This window comes from Rhopalosiphum maidis, chromosome 1 (genome assembly GCF_003676215.2).
Source record: "Rhopalosiphum maidis isolate BTI-1 chromosome 1, ASM367621v3, whole genome shotgun sequence".
NCBI lineage: Eukaryota > Metazoa > Arthropoda > Insecta > Hemiptera > Aphididae > Rhopalosiphum > Rhopalosiphum maidis.
In genome coordinates, this window is record NC_040877.1 from 79,610,610 (window position 1) to 79,636,594 (window position 25,985).

The 25,985-nt window shown below is 25.9% G+C and overlaps 1 protein-coding gene across 1 annotated transcript in view; it reads right to left on the minus strand.

The window, feature by feature from the left end:
- The window catches only part of LOC113556807, a 140,566-nt gene that overhangs the window by 80,519 nt on the left and 34,062 nt on the right, over nucleotides 1-25,985 (minus strand). Inside the window, exon 2 of the mRNA XM_026961965.2 lies at nucleotides 24,609-24,802. Coding sequence (XP_026817766.1) covers nucleotides 24,609-24,802 — 194 coding nt within the window. The remainder of the gene's footprint in view (nucleotides 1-24,608; nucleotides 24,803-25,985) is intronic.

Consider the following 25,985-nt stretch of genomic DNA (forward strand, 5'->3'; position numbering starts at 1 on the left):
TACACAAAAAATATCAGATTAAACTTAAAAGGATATAATTTTAAGATGAAATATTTTTTTTGGCAATTAACCGCTAATACTACATTAATTGACATTCATTCAGGTATTTTAAGGTATTAATTAATAAAAGAATATTTTAAGACATTTAAATTTATTAAAACTATATATCAAATCATTTTTGATAGATTTAAGATCGTTTATATTTGTTTAAATATAAAATATACGATGGTTATTTGATCAATAAAAATCATTACCTACATTCTGAAGAGGACTTCGTAAATAAATACTTATCGAAAGTAAACTTCGTTATTTAAGGACTGTTTAAAATAGATTTTTTTTTTTTTAATCAGACTAAATTCAAACAAGACTCAATTATATTAAATTATTTTATCTTAACTTGTACGTACAAACTTTTCTTTAAATATAATTAATTTTAAAACAAATTGTGTAACCAATAAATTAAAAATTAATCGGTTTTGATTTTAATCACCAAAGGCGAGTTTTATTGAAAGTCTTGTTTTTATTTATTTATTGCAATAAATAATGTATATTTATTTTAAAACCTACCATTTCTCCGTGTAACCTTTTAAGATATAATAATAGCTTATAGTTCTATAATATAAGATATAATATAATTATACAATTTTTTAAATTTAATTAATTATAGTTTATTTGTGTTTTTAACAAAACAAAAATCTAATATTTTTCAATATTCTTTTATATTTTATAAAAATTATAAATTTAAAACTTTTACTATGCTATTTAAAAAACCTATAGTAAATACTTTCTGCAGAAATAAAATATTTTTTTTTTTATTTAAAATAGATTAGCTATAAGAAGCTAAAATCGATGTTAAATATTGTTAACCTAGATAAGATTTTCCGAGAGTATAAATAAATACATTCTAGTCAAATAAAATATTAAAGATAGTATTAAGATATCTATTTTTGTTTAAATAAAATTAAAAGCTTGTGAGTTGGTACCTTATTTTATATATTTAGGCTACAATATATTTCCACGTTAACTTTGAATACTTCTTTTATGCTATAATTTTTATACTGATAACTAAAAAGAACACGCTGCATGAAATCCGTTTCTTGATTTGTCCTGCACGATATATACAAATTTAAGTTACTTTTCACGTGGTTTAAACATAATACCAAAAAAATAATAGAAATTTTTATCATGACATTAAATCAATTGTAAATTTGTGATTTCTCTACAATATGTTTGTTTAAAAATAGTTGAAGAATACAATTAAAACAAAATAACTCAGCAGTCGCAGAGAAATAAATAATTATTATCATTGTAATATTACTCGATTTGAATCCTTTTGTAAACTTATAACAATGATATAATGTTATTGTTTTTGTTTATAATCAAAGTTAAAACAACAATGATATTTAACGAAACCGATCGAAATATTGTATACTGTTAGTGTAAAAGAAATATATCAATTATTACGATTATATTCTTGAAGAATAAATAAATGAGCCAACAAACAACATGTACCTATATGTTATGACATGACAATGACATTTATATTAGGGCTATTTCAATGATAAATTACTGTAATCAAAATAAATGATTTATAGAAGTAATTGTTCCTTCTCTGTATTAATACTTTTATTAACCAGTAATTATTGCAGTCATAATAATATTATAATACTGCCTAATCTCCTAATTACATACTATATAATATAATATTAAACTTACTGTTATGCCTAAGTATATATGAATAATATAATAATTGTATAGGCTGATTAACAAAATACTATAGCTGGTGTAGCTGGGACGTCCTCAAAGGGTGGGAAAATGGGGCAGTCGGCCTTTCCATGTTATTTTTTCTTTCAAATTTACGTAATTTATATCACTACCTAGTAATTCATGTGTTTATGTATATAATTTATGAAGTTCGTCTTCCCCTCTATAAAAGGGTCTAGGGACGCCACTGTGGTGTAGTGCATATATCAAACTGTTTTGCTGCGGATTCATTAATGTTATAGAGGTTATCCTCATGTACGTGTACTTATATAGGTCTATCATATGGAAATCAACGAATTCAATTCCTAAATGGTTTTTAATCACTTATCTATGGTATAAATGTATACCTAATAATATATTTATTTCGTTAAAATAGAGTTTATCATATGTAAATAATATTATTAGATATATAATTTTCACTGTACACGATCATCGTAATGTGTTGTAGCCTGTAAGGGATATTATATTATGTTTACTATACTAGAATAACACAGTTCAGTAAAACTATAAACTTCATAATATCCATAAGAGCCGTAATAAAAAAAAAAAAATGTTCGTTTTATACTTGAACAATTTTGAAGGCCAGTTCTACACAAGTTTATTACAATGTATACCAGGAATCGTTTACAGAGTTCATGAAGCTAAAGCGTCTAAGAAACGAAAGACTGACTTTTTTAATAATTCTTATAAATAATTGGGTTCATATTCCGTGGGTGCAAATGGTTAGGTTAGATGTTAAACATTTTTAAAACTTCACTTGTTTATTTTGTTAATTTAAGAGTTGAAAATTGTAAGACGTACGATAATATTATATAACATCGTAGTCGCTTACAATTAATTTCACCCGTACATAGAACAGCAAAACAATGACTTTTTCAAAAATAAAATAAATATCGGTGTTTATTTCGCAATTCAATATAATTATAACTTCTATGTCTTGAATCAATCGAACTCGACGTTGTTATGTTATTTAGCAGAAAGAATAACACGTAGGTGTTTGTATCACTTCCCTCTTAAACACGTTATCGAGTTTTATTAACATTATGTATAGCATTATCATAATATGTTCAATGCACACTATAGGATAATTACTCTATGATTCACACGCAATATAAATTAAGCGTTAATTGAATTATTTCTGTAATATGTTAATGATTTATTTATACAGTGGGCAGATCCATGAACAAAAATATTATAATAGATCTTTCACGGATTTCATGTATTTAATGAATAGTAATGGTTAATGTGTGTAGCGAGTTGCCTATTAAGATTAATTAATACACGTTTGGGGAGGTGTTTAATTGTTTGAGAAGAGCTCGTCAATTGCGTGTTGCTTATACAGAGATCATAATATTATATATTTCCACGTAAGATTTAAGAGAACGGTGATTCAGAATCGATTTCGTTCTTTATACTATTATTGTGATGCATAAATAATATTATTTTTTAAATACGCATGTATTTAAGTATCTACCTATTATATAAATGTATAAATAATAAATTAAGGTTTAAAATGTACAATAATTGTTATTGTGTTACCACCTACATGGCTACATTCAATTATTATACTTTGTTTTCAGAAAATATATTTAAAAAATAATACAATCAAAACTTTTGAAAAATAAATATAGTCACTAAATATCTATACTATGATTTTACAATTTAAAAATATACTATACGAGTACTATATAAAAAATATGATATCACGTGATATGAAACACGAATAAATAAGGCATTGAAAAGTTTCTTGACCGAGGTAAGTTTTAAAGCCACCGTGGTCTCACTATCCACTTTCATAAAATTGCCTAAAACTTCGGTGGTATAGCTATGTCGGCAACTTTAAATCCTGATATTGTTATGAGTTTGACGGATTGAAATTAATCGTGCCTCCGGGATATTAAACAAATATCAAATATACTAAAATGTTCGTTTTATTTGCACATTTATGTCAAAAAGATTGCGGGTGCTTGAGTCGAATAGTGTAAAATAAATTACACGTTTTGCTGTATTTGAATTCACTAAACCTAATGGAAAAATGAGACACGTAGAAAATAACTCTAATTTATTTTCAATATAAATCATGATTTATGAAATCACTAGTTAAAGTTACTTTGGTTACAAGTTAACTAGATGAGTACAAGAATAATTTAATTGATTGTAACTTCTATATTTATTTTTAGAAACAAAATAAATGTTTTAGATTACTCGTATAGTATTCGTTCAATTACTCTGTATATAATATTGCGTTTACGAAATAAAATATTATACTAACGAATGAAAAGAAATTAATAAAAACGAAAATAGTTAGTTAAAATTTCACCAAAAAATAATTATTGTTTTTTTTTTCAATGATATATATATATATTTGTGGTTTTATAAATTTCGATTTTTCCAAACATGTGAAATAGTTGATTCGAAAGAAATTTCCAATTACATACTCGGCATTAAGACCTGATATGTTTTCCCACAGTACTCCAAAGTTTACAGTGATTATAAAAGTTGGGAAAGCCTTTCGATACAGTAACTTTGAGAAGTTAGTGTTGTTTATTTCTCCAGTAAGTTACATCACAATGTATCTTAAAGAAATGCTTAACGTTCGACATACAACGATTGTATAAGAAACATTACTTCCTAGTTTCTTGCAAGTAGCAATACTTTGGTATATAATTTTTGCAGTAATAAATAACGATAGTTCTCTTAATTTGTAAAACACATTAATCGTAAAAAGAACCTATAAATACACTACGTACAAAGTGGTTTTATAAGGTTAATTTTGCTTTAAAATATATTTTAGTAAATATTTTGTTGAATATATTAAGAAATGATTTAAGGATGATTGTTATATTACAAAACAGAATAACGAAAAAAAAACAATTCTATACGGAAACTTATTACACAATATTTTTATAATAACTGTATTCCCTTCTATCTATATACACATTTTTCAGTTTGTAAAAGTTTAAGTAGTGTTAGTATACACATTATTAAATTCCTGGTTTATTAACAGATCCGTTTTAACACACTGTGTGTGATAGGTATTATAATATTATATTTTAAATTCAATAATAATATTGCGTATAATAAAAATATATAATACTATTTATAAAGCAGATATAATTTACTTAGAGTGCTGATAAGTAAATACCACAGTAACTTATGGTATAATTTTAAAACTAAAAATATCACAGTTTGTTAATGGAACTAATAGCTTTGTATATTTGGAGTTAACAGAAATATTTGTAATGTAATAATAATAAAATATACAACAAATATTTTAATAACAATAAAAACATTGAAATATACCAGTTATACTGTATTACTGTATATTTTGTTGATTCAAATTTACATCTACACTATGTTATTATATAGGACGCAGCAAAAATTCGTGCAACTAAAATATATTCGACAAGAACCGTATTTACACAAATGCCTATTGGGAACGTTGTTGTTCCTACTATCTAATATGTATTTTGGAAATAATAAAATGTACTGTACAAGTTCTAGACAAACTAGGTACGGCAAGATGAACAAGAGAAAATCTCTGACCGGAATGATTTTACAAAGGATACGACTGACTGCTAACACACCTTGGAGAAAAGACCTACCAACCTCGATGTGAATAGGCCGCAGTTAATCAGATCCTGTCTGGACCCGTGGTGGGTAGCAGTGAGGATACTTGACGCACAAGGGGGACTAATCACCTTCTCTGAATGCGACTATACACGAGGACCCTCTCTACAGCCGGTGAGCTTATCACGCATAGTTATAGAATATACTAATACTTTATTGCATTGTGGTATTATTAATTGTTTAAAGGGCACCGTCCGCAGATTTCATCACAAAATTATTGCAGTTGTCGATAGATTCTTCGTAAAATTGCGTTTTGTCAACTGTGTTATTTAAGTTTTTCGAACTTAAATATTTTTGAAATTACTAATTACTGAAATTACTTTCTGAAACGCTTTTTCGAGACATTTGTTTTTTTTTTTTTTCATAGGACGACTTTAAGTATGATTTATAACATTGGTATTCATGATGATAGAAATTAGAAAAAGGTGTATATTTTTGACATAAAATAATTTAAACTTACAAACAAATGTTATTTTATTTTTAAACATTTTCTCAATATTAGAAAATGAAAAAAAAAATGTTTACTCAAATAACTTGTTTGTATCGTTTGAAGTTTGAATGAATATATTTTTCATGTTTTTTGCCGCGTCATACTACGTTTATAATAATATAGATTTGAGTTTATTATAAACTTTAAATAGCTTAAGTCTCATATGATTCTATAACGACAAAGCTTTTAATTATTCCAAACACAGTACCTACATTGGTGCAATTGATTAAGCGCACAAATAAATTAACTTTACTAACTTTGTATATTCTAGAAAAGTGTTTTAGAGTAGAATTTGTAACATTGTCAGAAAAGTATATTCTACATACTTGGAAGATGAATGAAATTTATTCTTGTCAGAAACACGACCAACTTATATGATGTTTAGCTTACAAATACACCAGATTATCATAAGTATTAATTCAACAAAAGAACGATAATATATTAAGCACAGGAGACTTTTATAAACTTTTCTGACACAATATTTTTACCAAAACACAATAAAAATCCAATGGTAAACACTCCAAACAGTTTAACATAAAATCTAAGAACAGAACAGAACAGTGGGATGCATTTGCTTCAACTAAATCTTAAGCCAAAATCTAGTATCTACACAAAAACCAATATATTATGGAATAAATTATTTCCAAGACTCATTTTCCTACAAACGGTAGACGATTTTTTTTTTGCGCTATAAATTACAAAATTTGTACTATTCTTGTTTTCCAATACATTTTTTACTTTTCTTTTTGAAAAATCGTATTATGAAGTGAAATTATAATTTGTGTTATTAGTGTTATTACATCAGCCCATGACAATAATAAAATATATCATACTACTAAATAAATTGATCAAAAATAATAACTTATATAATACTCAAATAAAAACTACGTGAATCCCTATGACCAATACCAATCAAATCTTTTTATTTATGTACTCCCACTTGGGAAAAACCAGTCAACTCTCCTAAACAGCTATTATGTTTAAATTCGAGATTTATTTGTTTAATAAAAAAACTAAATTTTACCTTTTATAACTTGTATATGCAATGGCTCTTATTTTTTAACAAATATAATTCAAAGTCCTTTTAATTTAATCGGACTTTTGGTTTAGCTGTTTAAAAATTCAATTTCCATCTACAATATTTGTTAATATTTGTTCTGGTTTTAATTTAATTTTAAACTATTAACTAAGTCAATAATTAATTAATCAATTTATAGCATTTTTATATTGTATTACCTACATAATAAAATGTATAAATTAAATACAGTACTTAAATACTTATACTGTATGTATGTACGGTACTATGATGTCGTTTACTTACATAGTGCATGCTAACCAAGAGGAAATAAGATTATTTTTCATATTATACTACAAATTATTCCAAACTCAAACGGATTTTTAACATTTTAAAATCAAGTTTCGTGTATTTGTGATTACCATTATATTATAAAACACAAATTAATATCGAAAACATTAATTACATTTTAATAACATTTCTAAATTTTAAAATACAAATAAACTCATTATGCACGAACTGTAGTAATATTTATAAATGTATAACTTTGTAAATCGTACTTTAAAACGTAAGTATTATGTACCTTTTTTAGCGTAAATATTTAAATCAAAATCATTTTTAAATTCCGAATGAAAACATAATTATTTATTATAAATAAGCTGCTTTAACTATATCTGTACATTATTTAACCACTGTAACTTTTAAATGCAATTATAGTAACTAATTCAAATACGTAGGTTTGATTTGATTATATTTAGCAGACATACATTATTCCAAAATTACATTTTTACATCAAAAAGTTATTCACAAAATAAACAAATCAATGATGTAATGCTTAAAAACTTCACTTAAATACTTTAAATTAAAAATCAACTTTTTAATTTATTAACTTTTTATTTACTAATTAGTAAATAAAGTTTAACAGTTAAGTTATACTGATTTAATAAATTAGTCTAGTGTAGTCTATTTTAACTATAGAATTAATAGATACATCCAACGAGTATAAACTACCTATATAAATTATACATACGTATTATTAAAATAAAACCATACCTATTTTCACATAAATCCTTCCGAATTTTTCAGACAATAATATTATTTTATTGATAAAAAGTATCTTTTCATGAGCATATAACATACCTATAAATCTTGGAAGACTGAATAAACAATTATTGTGAGAGATTTTTTAAGCAATAACGTTATTGTTATTTTTTTTAAATAAAAGTAGGTACCTACATCAATTGTGATTAATGATTTTGTATTCAAACAATTATTAAAAAGGGTTAAATATCTAGCCATGGTTTATATAAATTATATATACTTCACAATTTTTCCCACACGACTATTTATAATTAGTAAACATAAATGCTGAACTGAATTAAAATAATTGTACACCAAAATGCAACCCTTTTGCAATTTTAAATACATATTTTATTTATAATGAAGCAATTTGAATAGTATTATAATAGAGAAAGAAATTGTTCTCTTTAAAATAAATATTATTCATTACGATTAACAATAATCTTTACACAGTAATTACTAATTTGAACAATCAAACAACATTGTATTCTTGATTTGAATTACTTATTCCATTTCTGAATAATTTTTATCTATCTGTTAAAAGTAATTACTGGAGCTAATTTCGGCTGTATTCATTAAGGCTGCGATTTATTTTACATAATATATTATGTTATCATACAAAATAATAATAGTTCTTTAACCTAAAAAATATACTAAACAATTTTAATACAATGTTATTTTTAATGTTTAAAGCTTCGATGAATTGATCTATTTCTGTATCATTGTGATTTAAAAACAATTAATAAGAGACACTTATTGACCAAACACAGTTTATTACTAAACTAGTAGGTACCTACTTACCTATATCTGCTTTTAGTTATAAATGTTTATGTATTTTAGATTGAATAGTTGTAAATCACATTGTTTGGTTAACTAAGTCAGAAATATCTGATTGAAACACCGGTTTCACATACATAAATTTAATATAATCTATAATATATAGTACTGACTTATTAAGTGTAATACAATGTGTGTCGAATAAAGTGGATCATCATTTGTAAATAAGTCACGTATGTAAATACCTACAACAATACTAATTGTACTCTACGGTACAATACACAACAAATAAATGTGAAATTTTAGTTGTAAAGAAGAACAAAAAAGATAAAATTAAAAGTAGTGAAACTCGCTAAAACTTAATTTTCATCAAAATTATGATCAAATGTAGTACAGTAGTGATAAAGTAAAATAAATAATATATATATAGGTATACATATATTGCTTAGAAAAAACAATTTTTGCTAATAATTAATAGTCCACTCATGACTCATGTTTGGGTACTTGCATAATTATTTACATTTTTTATTTAAATTATTTTTGTGTATTGTCTTGCTATCTAAAGAGACTTTTCTTTGACAATTGTCAGTGTTTATTCACTAAATATACTATAATAATATGTTTATAAGTATACATAATAGTGTTAATTATAACTTTTCTCCTATTAAGGTTTTAGTTATTGCTCTTTTTTTTTTAAGGTACTTATTACATACTATCATAATTATCAAATACTTCAATCATATTATTTATTATCGTTAATTTATTTTTGGAAATATAAAAATCCATTTATTTAATTTTTTTAAAATTATGATAAGTAAAATATACTAGTAGTTTTGAAAACACTCCTTTTCAATAATTCTAGTTCCGCGCTGGGTATTAGGAGTATACATTATACATATCATGTATATATATATATATGATATAATATCTAGCATAATATTACCGTTTTTAAATGTTTAATATTAAATGGTTTTAGCGTGTCTTATATAATATTATATTAGGTATGTAAAAAGTATTATAAGTGGTTATTTGGCGGTGCTAATCAGACATAATTATAATTCGTGTTTCGTATTTCATGTTTTCTTAAGTAAATATTTTACTAAGATAGATACAACTATATATTATACCGCATTTGTACTGTTTGAAAATTTGTTGATTGAAATAGGGTTTATAATTTATGGTTATTGAATTTATAAATAAGTTGAAATTGAAATTATAATAATATATTACTATTATACCCAATGTAAACCAGATAAAACTTAAAATTATAGATCGAATTATACTATGAGAGGTATTTGAAACTAAAAATAAATATTATGAATACATTATTGGTTTTTAATAATAAAGAGAAAAACAAACAGAATTCGACTAAAAATAATATTATTGTATGAATTTAATATTTTCGTTGGCAAGTTGATGATTATTGGTAAAAAGAGAAAATAAATGGACAAAGTGGTTGAAATTCTTTTTGTTAATGTTGATTGCTATTTAGAGGAAAAACAATTTCGTTCTGCTGATCATTATCCTTTGTATTTTGTGCCAGTCAAAAGGTATAATGGCATTATTATAAGTTAAATTATTTTGCTTTTATCGTCCAAATGACAAATATATTGTTAAGGGTGGTTTTATTCGGCTAATACGTATTGAATGCGGTGACAATAAAGCTAAAAAAAGAGAAAGTTTTACGAAAGAATATACAAAGAAAAAAAAATAGAAAAGAAACGAAAAAAAGGTGCAAAATTGGAATTCGTTATTCATTTTGTAAAGATTGAGAGGTGATTGATGACTGGATCGACCGACGTTCGTTCGCTTTTTGACACAATACATTTTAGTGCGCCCAGCCTATCCCTACACTATGCTTTCATTCATCACTTTGGCAAAAAAAAAAACTCTTTTTTTCTTTAACCAATAGACCAAAATTCGATGATTCCCATTTCCTTAGTCTGATAATTCATGTTATTTGTCGCTGATATGTGAACTTTTTACGGTACCGCTCTTTATAGATGAGCACAATCCAGGTTTTCGATCGGGATTTATGATCATCCAAAAAATAAACAACGTTTACGAGCACAAAACAGCACTAGTTTGATCCTGACATAAGTTGATGTTTTTTCTGCTTGATTTATAATATTACGTTCAGGACTAAAAGTTGTATTTGATAAATTGTAGGACTTTGAAAAAATCATATAAACTGTTTATAATATTTTAAAACCGTTTTATGAGCACCGTATTGATATATCGTACATGTTTTATGTCGTTTAGAGGAATAAAATCGTCTGACGATTTCAAAAAATATAGGTCAAAAAATTAAAATGGATCATTTTTCTTTTTTTCTACAATCATAATTTTGTAAGAACTCAAATATTGCCTTTAAACTAGTTTACATGAATTAAAATAAATATTGATTTTATTTATTTAAAACAAAACATAAATAGGTATTTCTGTATTTTCATCGAGTATGTTTTCTTTCACTACATATTGATATAATCAGTTATTAGATATTTTTAACTATTGATTTTGATTTTTTATTATAGGTATTTAATATTAATTTTATACAATTTTTAAAATAAAACCTTATAAAAAAAAAATTTAAAAAAATCCAGTGACGTGCAACCGATGAAGATCTTGTCTGATTATGTCTGATAAATATTAAATTTCAGACCTAAAAAATTATTATTCATGTTTAAGTAATTTGTTGTTTTACTCATGATTTAATAGTATGTGTAGTTAGTAGTTTTGAATTGTCGACAGTTACAACGTTATTATTATTTCTATACCTTCAAGTAATACAATAGACGAACGTAAGCGATTGAATTCGAATCTTTCTTTCGCGTACCAGTTAGTTTGAATTTCCTTAATTGTTTCTATCCAATCACGTTAAAATATACAATTGTATGCATTCAAACACAACAATTGTTACGACAAAACACATACACGCAATCAACAATCTAATTTAGGTGCGTGTAGATATCAGGAGATTTTCACCGCCGCGGTTATCTGCTGGAAATTCTCCGTCTCGGAGTCGTAATAATGGTAATGACCGAAAATCGCCGCATCACCGCTGGTACGAGAATGGAGGCGATGAGCGGCCGCGGAGCTCATTTGCAGTTTCGAAGCCAACTCACACATAGTTCGATTAGCCTGGCTATAATCCAATACACCTAAGGTTATTTCGTTGGCAGTGTGCAGTGTCTCTGGCAGTGGCAACGGCGGCGGCGGCTCCTGTATTTCCGTTTCCCATCCCAAACGAATTCATCTGATTTCGAGATACGACGGCAGTCACCGCGCGCCCTACGACTCTGGTGTATTTAAATCGGCTGCGATGGTTTAGATTCGATTACCCACACAAACCCAATACATTCATCAGTTGTTCTACCGCGTTACAGTTTCCTTCGACTGTTGCAGTATCCGTTTCTTCCGTTCACACCGGCAGGTACTGCTAAATACCAGCTTTGGAACATCATCGTCGACGGCGGTGACGGGGAAATTAATTATATTTACCACCCGATATGTAACAATACGATATATCCGACACTTCACGACATCGAAGGTTGTCAAAATATGTTCCGTGTTATTTTAACCTTTTTTTTTTTTTATTATTAATAAATATATATTTAAATTAAATAAAACTAGGTACATAAAAATAAGTCAAATAAGATTGAATTATTGATTGACTTTGTCTATAATACTTAGTCTATATGACTTTGTCAAACGAGTTATACATTTGTGACATTAAACGCTGCAAGTATTAAACATTTGTATACGAAATTATTGAGTTGTGAATTTACAAGAAAATGAGTCGCAAAAAAGGGTAAATGTACGCAAACGGATATCGTACAAAATTTTAGTCACCCAATTACCAAATATCTTTTTGAAAAAAATGTTCATTGTGGCCCAATTCCCTGGCACCCATGTATTATGATATATGTTCATTTATTATCCTTGGTTTTATTCATATTGTCCGTAAACTGGCCATTCTCTATTCTCCTATATAGATAAATATTATTGTATAATAACTGTATATTATATACACATATTGTTAAATAGAACGGTATATTTATTAATAGAACATTATTTATGATAAAATTCAAATTTAAAAACATTCACCACAAACGTCAAACCAATCAAGCTGTTTCTTGAGAATATTATTTACATTAAACAATACCTATTCCAAACTACAGTTCGTCAATAGATGGAATTACTTTCACAGAATAAAATTATAAATTCAGGGGAAAAGTACAAGCCATCAAACTATGTATATTATTATGATATTAGTTTAAACACTATATATTATAAATCTATAAGAATGTAAATTAATTTCCAGACTACTGTACATCCATGACTATTTGTACAAAACAAAATAATTTCATTAAACATTTCTCCATTTTAAACTTTCTAACAATGCATTGTTTAAACTTAAACACTGTACAAGTATCACTACCGGAAAGTACTATGATCGAAAATAAATTAAACTTAATTTTAAAATGGTTCTACCCACAGTACTTTTAGGAAGAAGTTATATATCATTTAGAAAACTTACATTACCAGAAAAGTTGAAATGACTGTATTTATAGTTAATGCAATTTTAATAAACTATTTCATCTTCAACGTTTTAATAAATAATTTATAATGTTTTGTAAAATAAGTATAAAGGTAAAGAATCTAATAAATAATATAAATAAATATATAGAAAAAAAATGTTTTTTATAAAGATAACTGTCAAATATTATTTCAAAAGATATTTTTTTTAATAACTTTGACTGTTTTAAATGTCAGCGGATGTTTTCAATTTATAAATAATAAGGCAAAAATATTTCCATTGAAAAGTTCTATTATAATTTTACCATAGTTTACTCGTATAACATTTTAAAATATTTATGTATAATTAATATTAAATACCTTGAGTCAGACTCAAAGATTGAGCGTTTGAGAGCAAAAAAAAAAAAATGGTAACTCCGAATTTCGATAACTATGTTTAGGGTATGTTTTTTTAACATTTTACATATTTTTTAATGATGTATAGTGATATTTGTTTTAGTAGACTGTTTAGTCTTAGGTATTTAATAACTTACATCAAACGGTACTCTAGTCTGGCGGAACCCACGAAGCGAGCTGATAATACTTTTTAACGCAAATTATATTTGAGTATATTTTATTTGTATACTTCATTTTTTTTAACAGACGATTGAAGTGGGAGACTTTCTTGCACTTTCCCACAGCGTTTTATATTTCTATAATGATATACAATTATATCAATAATATTATAATAGGACTAACCCAATAATAGGTAATGTTCACGTATATCCACTACTGCTGTCAGTTTAAGTCGAAAAAAAAGAAAGATTCTTCACAACTTCCAATACAGTATAATATATTATATAATTAATCTATTTATGCGCACTATTGTCATGTTTAAAAACATATGTGAAATATTTTTACTCATAAATTATTTTTATATAGATTAATTAGAATAATATTTATTTAAAATAATAAAAAAAAATGATTTATCATCAAATCTAAATATATTGTATTAAATTAAACAAAGTCCAACAAGTCAAAACATTTTGTAATATTTATGTACTAATATGTTTGTTTATTTTTGTATTTTAAATAGCTTTGGAATTAAAATTTATTAACTTTTTTTTAGAAAATATTGTATGCACTTACGATGTATATATATTACAATTACGGTTAGTTATTTATTATTCTATTTTAAAAAAGAAACATATTTTAAAAGACTTTGAAAGTAGTCTTCATAATACGCAGTAAGGAAATTAAATGAAAAATAAAATCGGTAATAATTTAACATTACTGATGTAAAAGAATCGGCTGTTACCTGAGTTTAAAATAATATTCATTTGAATAAATATCATTTATACACATAGATTTATCGATATACAACATTAATATCAATAAATGTATCGAACTCGGAAATCGATAGTTAAAACAATAGTGAATTAATAGAATCATCAAAATAATTTTTTTTGCTATTCAAATAAACTTTAAGTAATTCAACTCAAGTATAGCAATTATGTATACACTTACGTTCAATTCTTAATATCTATAATATTTATATAAAATAAAATTTTAGTATAAAACATTGTGTGTATTAAATAATACTATACATTGCCATACATATGTATAATTTACTACGAAAATAAATAAATTAAATGTTTATTTTTTTAATGAATTACGTCTGATTTCGTATGATATTTGTTTTTATGTGACGACCGATAACTCAATCGCAAAATTTTAAGTTCATTAATATTAATCTTTATGTCGGAGTTCATCCTGAAAATATGTATGCTCATCCAAGTTGAAAACGTTCCCAAATATAGCATTGAAATTATCAGAAGTAAAAGAAAAAATAAATGTTTAAAAAAAACATATTTTAGAAGAAATACATTTTAAACATGGGCAATTTCTCCATAATATTAAGAATTTAATTTTCAGAAAAATCCATTTATAACATGTTCCCCGTACTGAGGAACACATTATATTTTGCAATATTTTCAATAAAAGTCTTTGGGTGTATTTGCATTTTAAATCTTTATAATATAGTGTGTGATGACAAATAAATATACAATATAAATAATAGTAGCGGTCGTATCGTCTATAAACTAATTAATAATATGGTGATTTTTATTGACGGGTTTTTTTCGTGATAATCTATAATGTATAATTAAATTATACAAATGGTTTTATTTTTATATTTTATTAATTTTACACACAGAAGTTTTTCAAGAACTTATCTTACGTCATTAAAATACCTTACATCGAAAATTAAAGTTCGTTGTATATCACTTATTTTAATGTGATTTAAATACAATATTCTTTATTTTTCTATGGTTAATGTTAACCAACTACCGTACAATATAACTACGTACAATTTATTGTGACATAAAACGATTTGACTTTGCCAAGGACACACGTAATGATCAGTTTTAACTTCTATAAAATAATTAAACAACTTTTGAGCATAGACTATACAACCCAAATATTTCACGAGCAAGAGATTTCAGGGATGTTATTATGTTAATTATTACGTATGTAATTTTAATCTAACACATCAATAAATCTAAAAAATATTGTATTCGTGGCTTTTGTATATTTTTTATATATGAAAATGTAAAATGGAAATATCTCTGACATTAAAATTTCTCATAATATAAAGTAGAATTTTCGTTACCTAATGAAACTATTTATAGTTTACAATTATATTACCTAAATGATTTTATAAAGTGAAAATTTTAAAAAATGCCATTAAACCCTTTATGTCTTGTTTAAAAATGTTTTCGTAAATTAAATTTTTTAACATTTACTTTTCATTTTGTTACCTATTAAAATATAAGTAGGTTCTCTGCTACTCAAATTTTTATTTCACGTATATTGAAAATAATATTATTTTGAAAAATACATATATTTTTTACGATTAAAATTATACAAATATGTGTAGGTAATTTGTATTTATTATTATTTATAATGTTATAAACTTAATTACAGCTAGCATGGACATTTATTCCTAATAAAAAAATTATATCGAAAGACGATATATTTTTCTTTGCACTCCTTTATGATAATATTACACGATGGCTTTTGAAAGCAGGTATAGTACAATATGTATTTTAATTATTTGTTTTTGTGGGAAATTTGTAGTAATGTTTATAAAAGTAAAACAGATTTACTAAAAATCTAAAAATATTATGAAACGCAAAATCAAAATGTAAATTCTATATTCTTTGATGTTTGAAACGAATATTGTGCTTAGAAAACCATATTTTAAGACAATGATATAAAAAAATATAATTTTGATTTAAAACTATAACCTATTATTGTTATATTGTAGAATTTAGAAAATATATTATATGTATAGTCTCGATATCATTAATAATAGACAATTAAAAGAAATTAAAATTCCTTAATCTGTTATATATATATTTGTGTGTGTATGTGTGAGTTATTTATTTTATGTTTAGCTGATTTGTAAAATAATATAGCATAGCAAAGTATTATACCATCAGCATATAGCTATTGTATTGGGATGAGTTATCGGGGTAGAAACGACGACGTCTGGTGCGGCTTAACAGCTAACAATGATACGACGATTATCCATCCATCCATGTTATGTTTTTTTTTCATATTATTGTAATCTGTAAGTAGTGAGTAATTTCAGTGCAACAGAATTATTGTGTTAAAGTAAAACATGTTTTATAATTTTAACTACGGACTATATAGAAGAAGTAATTTTTAATTAGGAACTCTTGTATATACACTTAGGGAACAATGCTGAGCAACTGAATTCGTATGCAACAACATAAAGAAAATACATTTTATACATTAACATAATTTTTAATAATATGCATATTATACAATTGAAATCGTTCTCGAGGCTTCAGTTACAAAAAATTTTGAGCTCATAAAATTTACTTTAATATAAAATGCAATTTCGAATTTATTGTAATAATGGACTTTAGAAACAATGATTTAAAAATAATAATATCACAACATTAAAAATTAATCAAATTAATATAATTATTCGTAATAATGAATTTATATTGATTTAAGACTGTTTTATAATTTAGAAAAATCATTTCAAAAAAATGGTGGAAAAGGTAAAGAAAACATCATTACTTTTTTTCTGTTTGTAAATAAATATTTATTTCTTATACCAAGTAAGTTATAAAAGTGACATTAAGTATATTTTAAAATAAAAATATATTATTAATATGAATGCGGGATGTGAAGAATTAAAATTATGGTTTGTTTTAAAAATATTTTTTATAAATATAAATTGTTTCTTGTGTTAATATAAAAACAGTGTATAATAGTACTTCGAATTGTCTGTTAATTATGACATACAATAGAATTCGTTTTTGATTTAAATTATGTGAACTCAACCACGTGAAAGACGATTTTGAATTCAATGTAAAAAAAAAAAAATCGTCAACCACAAATAACGATATGAACGCAAAAGTTTAATTAGATTTATCATTTCACTGAAAATTTGCGTTAACTTAATTTAACGAAATACATAAAAAAAAAAAAGGAAAAATCCTATCTATCATTATACCTTATACCATTAGTTGTTACAAACAGTATTAATATTATAAATACTACCTAACCGAACGGAGTAAAATTGTAGATATCTATATAATACATAAAGGAATAAATTCTATTTTTATCACGAATATAAGAGTCTAAAAAATGAGTAAACTAAAAACAATTTAGTTGTAATCTAAAAGAGTTAAAATCAATAATTCTTGATAAGCAAAACTAATAGTTAATGGCTCTCTACAATACTATTCTTGTCAATGCAAGTAAATCTTATTACCTAATTATTGAAATAAATATAATTGAGTAGAACTGAAATAATATTGTATGTTAAAAAAAAACATCTTATGTTACAACTTTGATTCAATGGTAACCTTTATTATTTTACCTAAATTATAATTATATTATTGAAATTGTATATATTATTATGAAATCAAAGTCAGAATTTCAAAATCCGATTTTTTAGTGTTCTTAGTTTATACATTTACTTAGGTGTAGATATAGTTTTATTATTACATCATAATTAATTTATAAGATCCTTTACTTTAATTCAACTACACAAATAACTTTTAAAACTTTTCTGATACCATTACCATCCTTTAGTATAACTTTTGTGTTAATATTTCTGAACTAATATATTTATTACACGTCTTATTTATGTAACAAAATTGGACAATTGCGTGAATTTCGAACTTAAGTTACAAAATTTAGGCACTTAAATTTTAATTAAACGGAATTAAATTGTAATTAATAAAGATTAGTGAAGTGAGTAAAATTTATGGTTGAAAAATAATTTTTTAATGTAATAGTGTATGAATAGTTTGCCAGTAATATGCTATCACATAAAGCTTAAAGCTTAGAAATATTTTGTAATAATTCTATAAAATATTGATCTAAAACATATAGTTAATTATATTTGTTGTGGGTACGCAAAGAATCTTATCTGACATCATGTGTTTTTTTTTAGCAATGATTTTTCATTTTTAACGCTAAGTGAACTTTTTGAATTGCTCATTGTATAAAATATTTAAGTCATTAATTTAACGTTATATAAACACTCTTATCAGATTGTTTAGATTTGATACAAAATTGTCTTTTATTCTTTTATCAATCTAAATGTACAGATACAACAAAAATCATATGAAAATAATTAAAAAATAATAGTCATTTGGTATATAACTTGTTTTAATAAATAATAATTAACAACATATCAATAACTCACTTGAAAGTTCATCAATATGTGTACGTAGCGATATTGATTATAAGAATTTGGAATTTGATGAAGGAATTTAGTATTATTACTGCACTCAAAAGATAGAATAAGATATATACAACCTTTTTCTACATATACATCTATATTTGCATAATATAAAAACAAATATGACTACAACATCAAAGGTTTGCTAATATAGTGATGAAGTATTTAACAATGTCCTTTTGACTTTATTTGATCTCAAAAGTTCAAATAACAATTTTTAAGAAAAGTTCTGAATTAATTTTATCTAGAAATTGATTGGGAAATATTTTCTTAGAAAAAAAAACGTATTCAAAATGGTTAAGGTTGATGTTTTCCAAATAAAAATGTTTTTCTTGTTTTTCTAATTAATACATCAACTAATGCGAATAGAAACAAGTTTATAGTTGCTGTTGCTTTGTTATTAAATTTGTAAAATTTTATTTTTGTAATTAAGAAAGCATATTATTAGAAAATAAATAAAAATAAAACAAAATTCAAAACATTAATAACATACGTACATTCCTTTTTTGATATGTTATAATTAAATAAAATTAATTTTATTTAACAAAAGTTTTCATATAAACGATATATGTTTGAAATATTATATACAGAAGAGAACTAAACTAACATATTTTATTATTAAACAACTATGTATACCATTTTATTATGGCATGTTGTGTGTTTTTCTTGTTTTCTTGTAACATTGTGAAATAAACATTACATCAAAATTTGCTATGTACGGTTATTTTACCAAAATAAAACGGTTTTGAACATGAACACCGATGAATAGTGAATATTTTACATACCTATACATACTGTTTAGATACAAAAGGGTTTAATTTTAACAAGAAATCCAATAAACAACTACAATATACCTGCAATAATATATATGATATAATATATATTATGTAAGTATGAAATCCAAAACATTTGTTTTTATAATAATTATATATCGTATACGATTTATGGACGTGAATAAATATTACATACAGAAATTATTTAGTCATTTCTACAACCCATTTTTGTTCAAATTACTTTCATTTTAAACCATATTTGTTATAAGAATTCCATTAAATTTTAATTTGTATTAAATTAGCAGTATTATAGCATTTTATACAAATTAAGTTTATTTTATATCATAATAAATTACTTAGTGCTTTTATTAAGATTGTTAACTAGTAAAATTAATTGTTATTATTATTATTTTACTTAAATAAATAAGTAAATCTTTTTAAATTTAAGACTAACACATCCTAATTAAGATATAAGTATAATAAGTATTAATGATACTAATGATAATGAAAACTACAATAATAAATTAAGTGATACATATTTTTATTAGATCATTATTTATAAGTATCAACTCCCTGATATAAGATTATCACTTGAATAATATTATATTCTTATGAAAATATCTTCATTATTACTATGAGGCATTACTTTAGTATACAAAGAATCTTGTACCGTGCAGATAGATAAAAAGTACACACATGCTATTGTTATTTCTATATTATGTTAATTGCAAGTGTCATTTATCTCAAAAGATGTTTCTAATATCTGCATCAGTAGATGTAAGATCGTATTTAGAGAAAAACAGAATATCCAGCTTCCATCATTCAATCAGTAGTCACCACTGAAGAAAAGTGAATAAATTAATTGTGTTAATTCTAATAATCGTATTTTTGTATAATATATAATTATCGATGTAATCGTGTCTCAATTACTGAGGCACAATCACATACGGTGATCTTTGGACCCAGATAAGATATAATCATGATGTCAGCCAATAATGTTTTTAACATTTTTTACACCGTATACTATATCAAGATAGTTAACAGCAAAGTCATAACTCGTTAGAAATTAAAACAAAAATCACAATCAAAATATCGTAATCTGAGCGCAGAAAACACTTTTTTCGACGATCGCCCATAATAATATGTATCTGTACCACTAAAAATAAATCGAAATACATTTTTGATATCCTTGCTGAGCTCAACTTTCCTAATGCATACAATGGCAATAAAATTGGATTTTAAACACAAAGTTAGAGTTTAATACACCCTACCATTAATATTCATAAAAGGCATAACAATTTTTTCTGAATAAATTAAGCAAAGCTGTCATTGGTCCTGACAGTTTTAGCTACATCTAAACATCTGATGCTCCTGGTAACTATATAAAAGAATATAAATTGTTTAAGATATAACAGAATATCACACCTATTAATTACAACCAGACATAAGGTTTAGAATATTTCATAGAAACCTTCATTCAATACTCTTGTTTTTGAAATGTCATCAACAATTAATGATTAGTTCAATCAATTGATTAACTTGCCACTATTTTATGTTGATCTTGAACCAGATCCCAAAAGTAATGATAGTTTTGGTATTACATTATATCACTATAAAAATATCAACATATTGACGTCTCCATTCGCAATATTTCAAATAAAATCAAATACCTCTATTTTCCGACATGTATTCGTACATGTATTATGTGTGTATGCGAATTGAACCGGGAAAAAATATAAACATCAAAGGTCAATGGAGCAAAAGAGTTAAATCTAAGGGAAATAGTGGCTTTAACAACAGGATAGCAAGATTTTCATATAGTTGTAACTGTAGAGGTAAATGGGAAACAAAAAACTACGCCTGCATTAAATCAAATCTAAAATGTAATATTTGTTGACATAATACTACCCAATGTTCAAATAAACAATAAACTGTATGCTTCGCAATTTTACCTATTATTTTATTATTATTATAATTTTTAAAATTTTTTTTACAATATAAATCTACCTCGTGGTTTTCTAGAACGCATAATTATTTTAATTATTATTACAGGTTATCGTTTCTTTTAATAAAAATTATACACGTATTATTTGTTTTGTCATGTGTATGACGTGTATGTACAGATTACAGAACAAGTTCTGTAGGTACTACTAAATATCTGTGTACGTTTCGTAACCTGGATGAAATTTCTATCCATTTCACGAAACGGTTCAGAACGCAAAATGGATGCGACATATAATATACGATTCCACAACTGTGCTGTGTATTTTATATATTGAGAACCATCACGTGCATGTATTGCCTATTATATTATTATACTGCTACAACATACTACCACTGCGACGACGGAAGAAGAAGTCATTTTTCCTCTCGTGTCCTCAACTCAGATCCGTGACCATTATGTGGACAATTTTTTTTTCATTGTCCTCTACGATCCACATAAATTGCACGGGTCTCTCCATTAATGCTATACGGAAACATATATATGCGGAATAAAGTTAGTAACGGTCAATGGTCCAAGTAACTTGGTTTCATTCTGTCAGGCCGTATAGAGTGAGATGTGACGTAGGATAAAAGAGACTTCTATGCGCGGAGGGTGAAAAACATTGGTGCGGAAAAGTACATAAAGAGTGTGTCAAATATAAAACATCGCTACCCCGTAAACTACGCCAAATTAACTCGTGGAAACGGTATCCTAGCGACTACTGACCCTTAGATATATTATGCGTTATTGGTTTCAGAAAAATTGTATAGTCGACGTACGACAGCACATTATGATATACACGCTAGATCCAAAATAACCATCACGGTAGAGGAGGATTACCGATCTAAATAAATATTTATATAAATATAAATATTCGTCAGCCTTTACTCGATAATGATACAAACTCTCATTTTGGAAAAAAAAAATCAGTTCAAATAATGATAATACTGATGATGGTGGCGAATCAACCGATTTGATTCGACAATGACATATATATCATGGCGAATATAGCTACTATATATACAAACGTAAATCCGATCATCTGAAACCCCTAAGATTTTAGTAAAATGATAATCAAACTGAGAAACAATTCCTCCTGTATAAAGATACGTCGTCGTTTGGCGACAGTGATGTACTGATGTGTGTTGCACAAACGGTTTTTAACATTAGCAACATACTCACGTCCTACGTTTTATATCTTTACGAGTCTCTTATGCTAATATAAAAAAAAAACACCAAACCAAACATAGTACAGCCGTGTTGTACGTACGTAGCGATATCATTCAAATATTCAATACAATATATCTCTGGCGGCACGCAAAAGATTATTTATGTAAGAACTTTCGTCACGTATATCTGTTTTAGATTTTCACCAAATTGATTTAGATACCTATAAGTAATTTTAACCACCTAATTGTTATTGAAAAATTAATACCATAAGAAAAAATTACCAGACTACTGTACTTTATTAATTGCTGTATTGCACAAACGTGTACGTGTATACATTTTATCATATTGTTCACATATACTATTGAATTATTAATTTTACATAATATTATTTACACAAACACGAATACAATGTTCAATAATTAGTAATTAATATATGATAATTGTAGTTGTATCGTTTCAAATACCAACACAATAATCTGTAATAATAGTCAGCTTCATCGATTAGAAAACAAAAAAAAAAAGCTTATGAAATGATATTCTGCTGTACCAGCGTGTATTTGAATTCAAATAGTATAAAACAACAAAACATTTTTACCGAATTTAGAAAAAAATGTCATCAAAAATATTATAAAAAATAAAATATAATATACGAAATAACCAGATCACACAGATGCAATGTTTATGATGTACTTTTTATATATTTACTAAATAATAAATATATTTTGTTGTCAAACGAAACATATCATAATGCTTACAACCTACTAATTATTAAACGGGGGTTTTAATTTATCATATCTTCTACAATAAATTGAATTAATATGTTCTATTCCCGCGGGGACACAGGATGTACGTGCGTACTTTAAAGTGATATTGTTTTTTATTATAAAATTGTGTACACGAAAATAATTCGATAATACATTTTTATATTAACCTCCCTCCATCAATAAAAACGAATGTCATAAAAAATAACGAGAACATTTTTTCGACTACTGAAATAATACCGAATGCGCGTAATATGGATTCTAATATGTAATAAACTATTGTTTTGTGACCACGTACCAACAATAGTATCAGATGTTATCCACGACTCAGTCATACTCTTTGTCTGTGGCAGTGGCATATAGAGCTTTTGCAACACTGCCGAACAAGACTCACACAAGAGATATCATAGGGAAAAAGTTTATATACTCATACCGACCCGCTTTAGCCGCATAAAGGACGGCATGAAGAAGGATGTGCACTTATTATATGCGTTCAACAAACTCGAATATCTGATATCCTATGAATTAGCCATGTCGGAACGGAACGGATTTCACGTATATTTTATGTTAATATACCTCTTCATTTATTATTGATATCAAAGCAAATTAAAACGTTCCGCGTATTCGTTACGTATTCATATATAGCAATATGTATACATAGATTCGTTATTCGATCCGATATACGTCACGAAAACGCAACCAAAATCAATATTATTCGTTCGAGAGCTAATTTATTATTATCCTATAATACAATACAGTAGTTGAAATAAAAATATAGGTCGCCATACGCATAGGTACGCTTTACACGTGTAAATCCATCTGTATATTGATATAATAATATTATGCACTACTCACCAAGTCCGTGCCACACGGCCCTTTCATTGCCGTCTGTCCACTCGACCAACGCGCCTTGTCTGTCTTTGGCTACAAATCGGCCGTGCACGACGTCTGCAAATAGCACATAATACGTGCCCACAGTCACCCTGGCCCCGCACGCCCTGTGCCCGTCATCTGATAAATCGTTCCAAAATCCCGTCACGTTCATTCTCCTGCAACAATCACCGACAGTCGAGTTAATACAAAAACAATATGATTTATAATATTGATAATATTATTTTATGATACAAAGTTACTATATGCATAAGTATCCCATAAGAATATAAATACGTACGTATTTGTTTGTATAAATTAATTTGTTATTATTATACATATAACCACATGTCTAATTAGTAGGTAATTCGAGATTGCCAAAATGAGCTGCAGTAGTAATATTATACGAACATTTTGCGTGCGGTCGGATGACTATATTATATTATAATATATAAATAAAATAATATGGTACTCATCAAAACAGCGGAGGTCAAATGATTTTGTCATGGGGGGGGGGGGGTGGCGTAAAAATAAAATAATATTTAATACATTAACATTATAGTTCAATATACATAAATTTAATTGTTAAAAACATTAAAGAAAAAAGTCATAGGAGGGAACTTTCTTCCTCCCCCCTCTCCGCGTTTGACCACCACTGCATCAGAACGAGATATTCTTGGTGAGGTGGATTGCCGAAGTAAGTTATGTTATTATACTGTCTTGGATTCCGACCGGAATGATTGGTTTTTTTTTATTATTATTTCCTTGCAATGAAAATACTTACAAAAAATACACGTTATATCGTTTGCATATTATGCTGGATATTGTATACAATAAATACAGAACACATTAAAAATACTTTTAGAGGTGCATTCAAATACTTTCTCAATGCCTTTTACAAAACAGCAAAAAAAAAAAAACTCTGTGAATTTAAACAATAAGGTCACCTCAGAATCTTTTTTTATTTATCGTTTAATTAAATTAAATATAAATAACAATGATGTCTGCATTTAAATTGAATAAATAAAATATTATAAGAAAGTAAACAAATGTTCTGATGGTGTCGAATAATTTACATTTTGCCTACATATTTTTTTTTTCAGTTAACTACATTATAAACTATATTTTTATACCTTTTTTTGAGAAAACAGTATTTTATTAAAGCAATATTATATTGTGCTCGTAAATATAAAAGCTTCTTGTAAAAAAAAAAAAAATAGTTTTTCTAAAGTTACTGAAGAGATTGTATATTATATAATATATTCCCATCAAATATCAAAGTGAATTCAAAACTTTTGGATCGATCATTTGGAATATTAAAATTCTTAGTATATGGAGCTAGGTCAGCTAGGAGCAACTTAC